The sequence below is a fragment of the Sturnira hondurensis genome, unplaced genomic scaffold, assembly GCF_014824575.4.
Source record: "Sturnira hondurensis isolate 20B ecotype Veracruz unplaced genomic scaffold, ASM1482457v3 Scaffold0016915, whole genome shotgun sequence".
NCBI classification, from domain to species: Eukaryota; Metazoa; Chordata; class Mammalia; order Chiroptera; family Phyllostomidae; genus Sturnira; species Sturnira hondurensis.
Window position 1 is genome coordinate 732,324 of NW_028089546.1, and position 12,929 is coordinate 745,252.

Below are 12,929 nucleotides of genomic sequence, written 5' to 3' on the forward strand. Positions count from 1 at the left end.
GTCTTACATTTAAGTCTTTAATCCATTTTGAGTTGACTTTTTTTGAAAAGTATAAAATAAGGGTTCAATTTCATTCTTTTGCATGTGAATATTTAGTTTTCCCAGCACCATTTATTGAAGAGACTGTCCTCCAATATTGTATTCCTGGCATACCTATTGACAATTAGTCCACTGTATATGCAAAGGTTTATTTGGGGGTCACTATTGTTTTTTTATGTCAAGAGGAAATTTAATAAGTGCTTTCAAAATACATACTGATCAACTTTATCTAATCAAAGTTCAGTAAATGTACAATCAATAATAAAAGACAGCCGATATTCCATTCCCGTGAAACAAACATATGCACATACTCTAGAGACTAAAAAACACACTTCCAAATAATTCATGAATCAAGGGAAAACTTTTTTTAAGAAGAGTAATTGTTGTTTAAGTATAGTAATCTCCATTTTCCCACCTCTCCTCCCACTCCAGCCATCCCCACCTCCCTCCCCTGATCCCACACACCCTTGGTTTTGTCCATGTATCCTTTATAGTTGTTCCTGAAAACCCTTCCCCCTTCCCCTGCCATTATCCCCACCAACCTCCCCTCTGGTTACTGACAGTTTGTTCTTAATTTCAATGTCACTGGTTATATTTTGATTGCTTGTTTGTTTTGTCGATTAGGTTCCACTTAAAGGTGAGATCATATGGTATTTGTCTTTCACCACCTGGCTTATTTCACTCAGCATAATGCTCCCCAGTTCCACCCATGCTGTCACAAAGGGTAGGAGCTCCATCTTTCTTCCTGCTGTATAATATTCCATTATGTAAATGTGCCACAGTTTTTCGATCCATTCATTTACTAATGGGTACTTAGGTTGCTTCCAGCACTTGTTGACTGTAAATTGTGCTTTTCTGTTCATTGGTCTGTATGTCTGCCTTTGTCCTAGTACTATACTGTTCCAATTATGGTGCTTTTGTAATATATTTGGAATCGGGAAATGTAATGCCCTACAGCTTTGTCCTTCCTTCTCAAGATTATTTTGGCCATGGAGTTCTTTGCGGTTCCACAGAAATTTAAATTTTTTTCTATTTCTATAAAACTTCTGAAGGGATTTTGATAGGAATGCACTGATTCTGCTTAGGGTAGTATGGATATTATAACAATAGTAAGTCTTCCAACCCCAAAACAAAGGATGCTTTTACCTTTGTCTGAGTCTTGTTTAATCTCTTTTTTCAATATTTTGAAATTTTCACAATTCTTCCACCTCCTTAGTTAACTTTATCCTTAGATATTCTTTTGGTTGTTATTATAAATGGGATTATTTCCTCATGCCTTTTTTGAGACAGTTTGCTGTAAATAACTGCAAGTGATTTTTGTATGTTGATGTTGTACCCTGCAACTTTAGTGAATTTGTTTATTCAAACAGTGTTTTGATAGAGTCTTTGGAGTTTTCTCTATGTAAGATCATGCCATCAAGGACAATTTTACCTCTTCCTTTCAGATTTGGATACCTTTTATGTATTTTTCTCGTGTAATGCTCTGGCTAAGACCAGTACTATGGTGAATAGAAGTGGCAAGATTGAGCATTGCTGCTTTGTTTCTAATCTTAGAGGAAAAGCTAAGATTAGAAACTGTGTGCTAAGATTAGAATGGTCACCAAGTGGATACATAGGATAATCACGAAGAAGACGACTCCTGTGGTGTATTTGTATGGCAGTGTTCTAAGGATGATACTGGACTCACAAAATGAGTCTAGCACTGTTTGTTACCTTTTCTTCTATTGTTTTTGGAAGAGTCTAAGAATTAGCATTAATTCTTCTTTAAATGTTTGGTAGAATTCACTCATGAAGCCAAATTTTCTTGGGCTTTTCTGTATTGGGAGGTATTTGACTATTTAATTCAATTGGTTTATGTGATTGGTGTATTCAGGCTTCCTATTTCTGTCTTTTCCCGTCTTCCTTGAGATATTGATACATAAAATGTATAAGTTTAAGGCATACAATGTGATAATTTGAGATATATGCATCAAATTTAACAGATATGTATATTTAGTAAAATGGTAAATGGCGAAAGATTTATACAATCTGAAGAGAAACCAGAGTGTGTGTGTGTGTGCATATATATGTGTGTGTGTATAAACAGAGATAGTAAAATGACTACAATATAATTAGTTAACACCTCCATCCCCTCAGATAATTATTTTTAATGTATGATAAGAACATTTACGATAGAGTTTTTAAATAACTTTCAAAGCTAAGCCTTGAGGGTTCCTTCACTGTGACCCGGATTGAGTCTCCCAGTGGCAACACTGTGGGATCACTACTTCCAAAGATTATGATAACCCTGTATAAGAGGGGCCAAGTCCTCCAGAGAAAGTGACCTGGACTGTTAATACACCAACAGTTGCACTTCCATTTAGGACATAATGCTTTCTAAGAGGCTAACATACAAGACTTTCTAAAGATATTTAACTTAACAAAAAAGGAGACACCCTGTAATCATAGATTTCCTAAATAATGAACAAAGGAGAGATAAAGTGAAACTATATTATCTATATATCTTAACCGTAAATTACAGACATGTAATTTAAGATCAGCAGATTTTCATAAAAATGATATATTTGGTGACTAGAAAATTATAAATAAAAGTTATCATTAATTAACAAACTAGTACTTTATTTTTGAGATAGTTCTTCACATAAAAGGATAGGGCTAGCAGACAACATAAACATCCATCATGTGTTCCCAAACACTATCATTTTGCAGTTTCTGGAATCACACTGAATTTCTTTCAACAAGACCAATGTCTTCTCGCCATCCATTTTCTCAGGGCCTCCTTCACATCTCTGTTCCTCAGACTGTAGATGAGAGGGTTAAACATGGGGATCAGCACTGTGTAGAACACAGACACCACTTTGTTCTGGTCAGTTGAGTAGCTGGACTTGGGCATGACATAAGTGAAGGTAATAGTTCCATAGTAGAGAGTAACTGCAGTGAGGTGGGAGGTACAGGTGGAGAAGGCCTTGTGCCTTCCCCCAGTAGAGCGCATCTTCAGGATGGAGTGGAAGATGTACAGGTATGAAATGACTATGACAAACAGTGTGAGTACAACGATTGACCCAGATGAGATGGCAGGAGATATTTCAGCAACATAAATATGGGTACAAGAAAGCTTCACTAGGGGTAGAAGGTCACAGAAGAAATGGTTGATTTTATTAGGTCCACAGAAAGTCAGAGTCAATAAGCAGCCCATAAATGTTGAAGAATTCACACATCCACCCAGATAGGAAACAACTAATAGGATGATACAGACCCTGGGAGACATGTGTGTGGAGTAGAGCAGTGGCGAGCAGATGGCCACATAGCGATCATAGGCCATGGCAGCCAGCAGGAAGCACTCAGCTGTCCCAAGTGTAACTGAAGAACAGAGCTGGGCTATGCAGCCAGTGACAGGGATTGTAGTTCTCTCTTTTAGAAAGCTCACAATCATAATAGGTGTGATTGATGTGGAATACAGAATGTCTACAGAGGCCAGATGTCTCAGGAAAAGGTACATCGGGGTGTGAAGCTGAGGGCTTCTTTGGATTAACATGATTATGCTGATATTGCCCAAGATGGTAGCAACATATATTCCTAGAAAAACCACAAAGAGGATGGAACAAAGTAAAGGGTCATTTGTTAACCCCAAAATAATGAATTCTTTCACCATTGTGTGGTTTTCAGTCTTCATCTTATCTGGAACAATGCCTATTGAAATAAAAACTGGTGGATATTACAACAAATTAAATAATCTTAGAATCACTGTATTTACCATTCAAGATATTAAAAACCAAAACATAGATTTCACTTTTCTCTAATGCTTAGATTTTACAAATGTTTCCAAACACATTTATATTCCACATAATTTGAGAATATTAATGTCCATTAACATAAGGCCAAAGATCCTCACAAGAGACCAATGAGGCAGATCAGAACACAGTGCTCATGTTTGCATTCTTTGATTAAGTTATGAACAAACATATACAGCGATGATGCATTGAGAACCTGATGAGAACCAGAGAGGTCAAGTGATTGATCATATGACAGTGTTTAGCAATATCCAATTGCACCTATTTCTTGACCACATTTAAGACCACTATTCCCAGACCCCTCATAGTTAGATGAGACTGTAAAGTATGTATGCCAGTGAACTATGGGTCTCTTCTGGATCAAATTAAATTACCAGTAGACAACTCTTCTCTTCCAGTGCCATATTCTACATGAAACCATTATAAAATAGTACTACCTCCACCAGTCTGCAAATTGAGGGAATGTGGAGAATACACTGGAATACACTAGAGGTGACAAATGAACCTATGTTGTATTGGACCACACTGAGTTTCCAGAGTTAATTTGGTACAAGAGCATAACATATCTTAACCTGATTAATGTAGTTACAGATGGGCTGTAAATGAAGCTGCATGTAGAGTGTAATCCTGAGAGCAACAGGAGAAATAAATCCGCTATGGGTCATTAACTATACTTTAGGCACTACACAGACCTAACACAAGGATCCATTGTATTACAGTGGCTGAATGTATGAATAACAAATTATTAGAATATGCTGACAAAATGCCTGCATGCTTATCTTAAGCCAACCATGTGAGAACAAAAAGTAATACATAACAAATGAAAGTTCACCTAACAAAAACTTGAGTGGGTTTATTAAAAAGAGTGCAAAAACTAAAACGAAAGCAGATTTCCATTTTAAGCAATACTGTGAACATAAAATAGCCTAAAATGTTTTCAACAAACTATTTAGATAAATTCATAAGTTAAGTATTTTTAAATGTTCAGAATGCAGAAATGAGCTTCCATGTAATAAAGGAAACCTCCACCAAACTAAAAATGACATGAGAGCTGATGATCAGCAAAGTAAGCTTCAGCAGAACTGAAACAGTCTAGAGACAGTTCCAGTCTCCCCAACTGAGGACCTTGTGCTTTAACAGCTGTGCAGGCATAGCTGCAGATAAGGGTTTAGACCCATGTGAGCTGCGTAGCTAATTTTAAACTGGTCAGGAGAAATCTCTCTGCGCAGGAGCATTTAAAATAAAGCATAAATGACACAAACCAACTATACTAGGTAGAAGGGAAGAGCACCAGCCAGTGCAAGAGCCCTGAGAAATGACAGCTTTGTACATTTGAAGAAAAGCAAGCCAATGAGGATGAAAAGAGCAAAACAAGATTAACTCCAGAACTAGGCAGGAGCAATGATGGGAGTTTAAACATTACCCTAAGTGCAAACAGGAAGACAATGCAAAATTGTAAACAATGTGACATTTTAATTCACATAACAAGGTAACTCTGATCCTTACTCTAAGGGGACTAAATTGCAGAGAAGTAGGAGTTAACTGAAAGACCTGTTAGAATGCTGTAGTAGTCTAGGTGCAATATGGTGCTGGCCAAGGTGGCAGTAATCAAGGTTACTGAAGCACTTGATGGGTTAGAGGTGAATGTGAAGCTGAGTCAAGAGAAATGTGGTGACAATGCCAACATAAGGTTTTTAAAAAGAGAAGCTCAACCTAACGACCCATAGTTTTGAGGTCAACCCATCAACTCAGTAAGAGGCAAGCCAGGTCACTAAATAAACAAGTACCAAACACTGAAAAGAATTAGGAGGTACTATCAAATCAAAAATATTATCAAATATCAAATAATACATTGGAACTACGACTATCAAATAGCATAAGCCTGTTACTTGAGAGAGAAAAAATGGCAGTTTTTGAAAGCAATGGAGTTAACCATGTGCTGACTCCTGAACTGCTACATGGACTGTTTGCTACTTTTTAAAGGATGCTAACATCAAAAATTTTTTTTTACAATATACAGAGGTAAATAACTACCAGAACCCTACCACTCACCACTACTATGATGAAAAACATGTACTCTATGCAATGATCATTAAAACCACTGTATTGAATCACCTTTTATATGAATTAATTTGACACATTAATGTAAGAATATGAAATTTCTCTTCTCATTAATTAGTCCTAGGGTTGTGTCAGAGGTTTAAAAGACACAAATATGGAATAAATCTTCTATTTTTAGGAGAAAATAAGCATATGAAAGACTCAAATTCAAAACATGAGTACTGGCATGATGTGGAAAGCACAGCACACAGTGCTATAATCAAAGTAAAATAAAATTTCAGAGCCAAAAGCTCTGGGGGATAAATTCCAGATCTGCCAATGAACAGCTGGGTGATCCGGAAAAGTTATATAACCCACCTGAGACTCAATTTCCTTATTTTTAAAAAGTAATAGAAAATTTACCTCTCATAATCACTGTTAAATGAGATGATGTTACGTCAAAACACCTAAAGTGGGTGGCAATAAATGAATGAGAATACATTTTAAATAAGCAACCATTAGCTTCTACTACAAATGCACAAGACATTTAAAAATCAATAACAAGTCTTACCTGCTGGTCAAATATTATAAGGAGGAGAGACTCCAGGAATCATCTCTGTATAACAGGGCTTCTTTATGCAGGAATTAGGACCGTTTGGAATACAAGACGTTAAGTACCTCACACCAGACATGCACAGGTTTGCTAGCATTCCTCTGAAGACCCAGTGGGAGGAACATAACGAGATGGGAATAATCAGGTGTGTTCACACACACCTGCACCACCGTGCTGCCCAAGATGTTCATTAAGGTCTCAGAGGCTTCATTTATCCCCTTCATTATTTGCATACGAGTATCTCAGTGCATAGATCTAATTCATTTTGAAACTTGACTTGGAGCAACAGAGTTAATGTAGGCTATGCTTTAATCATCTGTGATATTCCTGAGAAGCAGCTCTGACCTAGAACCACTGTCCTGTGGTTCATACTTAGCGGCACCTCAGAGAGCTGCAGGACAAACCATGACACCTTTGTGTAAAAGTGACCCACAACTTAATTCATCAGCCTTGGCATTTCCCACTTACCATACAGATTCCATCCCACCCCAAGACTGGACTCTTTAAACACAGAGATGCAGTTACTGCAATCATTCCTTCCTCTGCCCTATATTTATCTTTCTCCCAATCTCCCTTTCCACATAAGCCAAGAATTTCTTCCTTGTTCCTCATTTCCATGTGGTCTTCCATAAGCAATGTTACTGTCTGTATAGTTCTGAAGTTGTGTTGTTTAAAATGGTTTTTAGATAACTCCATGTAAATATGTATTAATTTCCTTCATTCTTTGTAATTATTCAAAGTACCTCAAATTACCTATTTATCTATAACCCTGCTAATGCTTCACTGTGCTCATACACTGGTTTGTTTCCTTGGATGTAGTCTACAAAGTAAAATTACTGGTTCAAAAGGTTTGCATAACTTCAATTCCTATACATACTGCCAAATTACATTTAAAGAAAATGAGCATAATTTTAAAAGTTGTGCTTTAAGTTAGTAATCTAGTAGATCAATTTTTTATTTTACCTACCAATTTTTGAAAGCCTTGCATTATGGTTGTTGATTTTTCAATTTTTCATGAATACAGGACTCATGGGGGATTGACCATGGGCATGGAGGGAGACAGGAGAGGGAAGAGCAATGGGGAAAAGGGCAGGACAACTATAACAGAAGAAAGGAAGGAAGGAAGGAAGGAAGGAAGGAAGGAAGGAAGGAAGGAAGGGAGGAGAAAGAAAGAAAGAAAAGAAGGAAAGAAAGAAAGAAAGAAGGAAGGAAAGAAGGAAAGAAAGAAGGAAAGAAAGAAAAGAAAGAAAGGAAAGAAAGAAAGAAAGAAAGAAAGAAAGAAAGAAAGAAAGAAAGAAAGAAAGAAAGAAAGAAAGAAAGAAAGAAAGAAAGAAAGAGAGAGAGAGAGAGAAGGAAGGAAGGAAGGAAGGAAGGAAGGAAGGAAGGAAGGAAGGAAGGAAGGAAGGAAAGAAAGAAAGAAAGAAAGAAAGAAAGAAAGAAAGAAAGAAAGAAAGAAAGAAAGGAAAGAAAGGAAAGGGAAGGAAGGAAGGAAAGAAAAGAAAGAAAGAAAAGAAAGAAAGAAAAGAAAAATTTCTCATTCTTATCAGATTTTTATTTAAATAATTTAAACACTGTAATTAGGTATACAAATGTTTAAGTACTGCTATAACTTTCATGTGAATGACATCTGTTCTTTTATAAAGCCTTCTAAAATATGTCAATTTATTTCCCATCAATAGTATCTCAGAGTACACATTCCCTCACTCCTGAATTAATTGTTGATATGATCAAATTTGTTTATATGCTGTGAACATGATTTAATATCACAGATCTGATTCAAGTGTTTTATTTACCATGTTTTCCTATCATTATTCGTTTTACTTAGGTTGAATCAATTTTCTTTACACTATGTTTAATCTAAAAATTGAATACATGCATCTTATTTCTACTCCTCTAATAGTTAAAACTCTTCAAGCTTTAACACTGCATTCACATTTTCTTACCAACTCTGGAATTAATTAGTTTCTATATTCTACCATCAAATTAGAGAAAGATCTGAGCATGCCTACATCTCCCTCCCTTCCTTCTCAGCTCATTAGGATACTCAGCTCAAATGATTATTTCTTATCCACAATTATTTAGACCTTTATTTGTTCCTTTGCTCACTCTTGCCCTTAGGTTCTCTTGTTCTTCATCCAAAAAGATACGACTTGTGATTGGTAAAATTGCTGAGTTCCTCCATGCCATAAAAATGTCTTTATATTCCCTCCTGCTTGAATAACATATCATTTAAGTATAAATTCTACATACATAATAACTTTCCATCTCACAACTTGGAGTTGCTTCCTTATCTTCCTGCCTCCCATGTTGCTGATGAAAAGTCTGATGTCAATGTTTTTTCTTCTGTAGCTCATTGTTATTATTTATAGAAACTTTTGATGATATGCTCTATATTTTATCACACACTTTTGACAACAGTGCTTTCTTGTCCTTCTTTACAACTTGTACTTAAGGGGACCTTTCTACCTGAGGATTCTTGTCTATGTTCAGCACTGAATTTTTTCTTTAATTCTTTCACTTGTATTGCTGTTCCATTCCCACTCCTCCATTCTCACTCTCTCTCCTGCCACTCCCACTAGCTGGTTGCTGGAACTTCGTGATCTATCTTCTCCACCTCTTAATCTTCCTTTCATTCTTTCCATCTCTTTGACATTTTGGGCTGCACCTTGGGCATATTTCCTTCTCACTAGAGTATCTTTCTTGTGTCTGTTTTGATGTTTAACCCACCTGCTGAGGGCTTGTTGTTTATTCCAACAATACCTTTTTATTTTCTACTATCTCAAGTTGGTTCCTACTATGCAATAGTTTCTGATATTCCTCTGAGTATATAAATTGTATTGTTCTAAAGTCTTTATTCTAATTAATTTACCACCTCATTTCCTTGAGAGTTGGATCTTCTGATGATTACAGGTAGTGCCTCCCTTTCATGGTCTTGCTTTTTTCCCCCCTCAATGATTAGCTCTTTCTTATTGTTTTCTCAGCTTTGTACTTCTGATTATCTACTAGCCTTTATATGAATGACATAAACATTTACCACAGCCAACTCAGTGGCCCTGAGATAGAGACAGGACATACTGTCAGGAAGCAAGTCCTAGGGGCTGGATATCAGGACCTGTCTGCTTCTCATTCTTCCTGGATGTTACCAGCCACCTGGATTATGGCCCTTGGGCCCAGATATTCCCTCATAAGTTCCTACCAAAGGAAAACACTGAAAATGATTCTTGTTTGATGTGGTGTGTTCTCAAGCTGCCAGCTTAATCCAAACCCTGGATGAGAGTCGCCAATTGTCTTTATAGACACCTGTTAAGCTCCTGTTGTCACAGGAGGGGACACGAAACTGAAGGCAAGTGAAAGATAGAGACTGTGAGTTCAACTGTAATATAATTAAGGAAAATCACTGTTATTATTTATAGAAACTTTAAGAGAACTATAGAGGACACCATGATGGCAATCAAAAACAATGAAGGGTTGTTTTAAAATATCCGGTCTTGACCTGGCTGGTATAGCTCAGTAGATTGAGCATAGGCCTGCTAACCAAATGATCATGGTTCGATTCGCAGTCAAGGTACATGCCTGGGTTGCAGGCCAGTTCCTAGTTCCCGGCACGGGATGCACGAGAGGCAACCATGCATTGATATTTCTCTCCCTCTCTCCTTCCCTTCTCCTCTAAAGATAAATAAATAAAATATCCGGTCTTGAAAAGGAGGGGACAATTTGGAAACGACAGGAGAAACAAAGGGAAACTGAAAAGAAAGAAGTAATTCTCCTTCCCTTACCTTATGAGCCTTAGAATGCAAATGGCAGGATTCCTGTGAAAAGAAAAACTTTAGTTATGTCCAGGAATTCCAGGAATGTTGGGAAAGGAAGAATGAGAAGGGTATTCCCAGCATTAGTAGACACAGAAGATGGTCAGCAGAGAAATAAACTTAAGCAAAAGAAACCTGATTGGGACTGAGGAAGATGGCCGCGGAATAGGACAAAGGATTTCACTTCCCTCCACTCGCCAGAGGAAAACCAGGCTGATTGGCGGAGGAGCTCAGCGGATACTCAACAGGGATCCAGCATATAGGAAGGCATGACTTCAGAAAGTGTAGCAGACACTGAATGACCAGAGGTTGAGGAGAGGAGACAACCACAGATCAACAAGGTAGGAGGGAACAGCTCAGCAGGTACAGGCCCTCTGCGGGGCTGCGCCAGGGCCCTGGTCAGGCTGCCTTGGTCTCTGAGAGATGAGGGCTGGCAACAACAACCCTGGGAGAGAACTAGTCACCAGCACCCTCCCTAACCAGCAGGGTGCAGATTGGAAAACACCAGAAGAGATGGGTTTGCCTGTAGTGGCAGAGAGAGGAGTGGGCATTGGGAAGCAAACCAGAGAGCTCTGATAACCTGTGGAGTCAGGCTGTGGTTGCCGGCTTGGAGAACTGAGAGTCGCCCATGCATTCATGGTAGTACGGGACCTGAGCCGGCACTCCCACAGTCTCAGGTAGCTGCGGGCTACTGGCAGAGCCCCTGGTACGATGCCAGTCGCCAGCTCCCTCCCTACCCAGCCAGCGCAGACTAAGAAGCACCGGGAGTCAGGCTGTGGCTGCTGGCTTGGAAGAATTGTGAGTTGCCCTGTGTGTGCAGCCACAGCACTGGGAAAAGTCCAAGCCCAAGCCTGCGAGACCAGGAAAGCCTGGCTGGGAGCCCACGCCCTCACACCAGGCCAGGGCTTGGAAGCCTGGGGAAAAATCTGCTCTCAGTGGGGCATGGGAGAGCAGCGCCAGCCTGGATCTTGGGAGGGCACTGGCAAGACCTGCTGGGTTCACCTAGATGAGAGAAAGGCCACACTAATAGCCCCTCAGGCTGCTACAGCTAGTGAGACCAGAAGAAAAGGTTTGACCAGCTGGAAATCAACAAGAGGAGTAGGTGGAAGAGGAGAACACCAAGATACCTGCAGGAGACTGCACCACTGAATTGCACAGGCATCCTACCATAGAAGTTCACACCATAAACCCAGGGAACCAGAACAGATCAATTTAAGAAGCTGAGGCCAACAAAAAGAGCAACACAAACAATGGGAAGACAAAGAAACAATCCCCAAATGAAAGAAAAGGAGGAAGTCTCAGAAAGAATGTTAGATGAAATAGAGGCAAGCCAACTGTCAGATATTGAATTTAAAGCACTGGTTAACAGGAAATTCAAAGAGCTTACAACGAGTTACCAGAAACTACAGGGGAGCTACAATGAACTCTGCAAATGATACCGACATGAAAAAGGAAACACAAGCCATCAGTAAAGGCCAAGAGGAAATGAAGAATACAATTTCTGAACTGAAGAACACAGTGGAAGGTATGAAGAGTAGGATCGATGAGGCGGAAGACCGCATAAGTGAGCTCGAAGACAGGGTAGAAAAAATCTCCCAGATGGACCAAGTAATGGAAAAGAGAATCAGAACAAATGAGGAAAGTTTAAGAGAAATGCAAGACAATATGAAATGTAATAATATCTGAGTAATAGGAATACCAGAAAGAGAAGAAGAAGAACAAGGGAGAGAAAACCTACTTGAAAGAGTAATAACAGAAAATTTTCCTAAGTTGAGGAGAGATAAAGTCACATGAATCCAGGAATTGCAGAGAGTCCCAATCAGGTGGAACCCAAAGAGGCCTACTGCAAGACACATCATCATTAAAATGGCAAAACTCCAGGACAAAGAGAGAATCCTAAAGGCAGCAAGGGAGAAAAAGGAAGTAACATACAATGGGGTCCCAATAAGGCTGGCTACTGACTTCTCAATGGAAACATTCCAAGCATGAAGACAATGGCAAGAAATATTCCAAGTAACGAGAACCAGGCCTACAAAAAAGGCTACTTTACCCAGCAAGGCTCTCAATCAAGAGAGGCCAAATGAAGAGCATCCAAGACAAAAGAATTCTAAAAGAATAGGCCTCCACCAAACCAGCTCTACAAGAATTACTAAAAGGGCTGCTTTAAGGAAAGGAAGGAAAAGAGAGAGATGGAGAGGAACACAGATACATAAAGGGCAATAAATCAGTACCTTTCAATAATAACCTTAACCATAAATGGATTAAATGCACCATTTAAAAGACATAGAATAGCTGAATGGATAAGAAAGCATGATCCACACATATGCTGCCTACAAGAGACCCACCTGAGGTCAAAAGACCACCACAGACTAAAAGTGAAAAGATGGAAACAAATTTTCCAAGCAAATAGACAAGAAAAAAAAAACAGGGTAGCAATTTTTGTATCAGACAAAATAGACTTCAAAAACAGGGCCATAAAGATAGACCCAGAAGGTCACTTCATATTACTCAAGGGAAGAATCCATCAAGAAGACATTAACATCATAAATATATATGCACCCAACATAGGAGCACCCAAATATATAAAGAAAATCCTAGAGGACCTCAAGAAAGATATTGACAGCAACACAATTATAGTAG

At 38.7% G+C, this 12,929-nt stretch overlaps 1 protein-coding gene across 1 annotated transcript; it reads right to left on the reverse strand.

Moving 5' to 3' along the window:
- Positions 1-2,773: 2,773 nt before the first annotated feature.
- LOC119001587 (olfactory receptor 481-like) lies at positions 2,774-11,755 on the reverse strand. The gene is made up of 2 exons (XM_037066993.1): positions 11,747-11,755; positions 2,774-3,712 (listed from the first exon to the last, which is right to left on the reverse strand). Exons 1-2 carry the CDS (start codon positions 11,753-11,755, stop codon positions 2,774-2,776), a joined length of 948 nt encoding a protein of 315 aa, XP_036922888.1.
- Between the last annotated feature and the right edge of the window lie 1,174 nt (positions 11,756-12,929).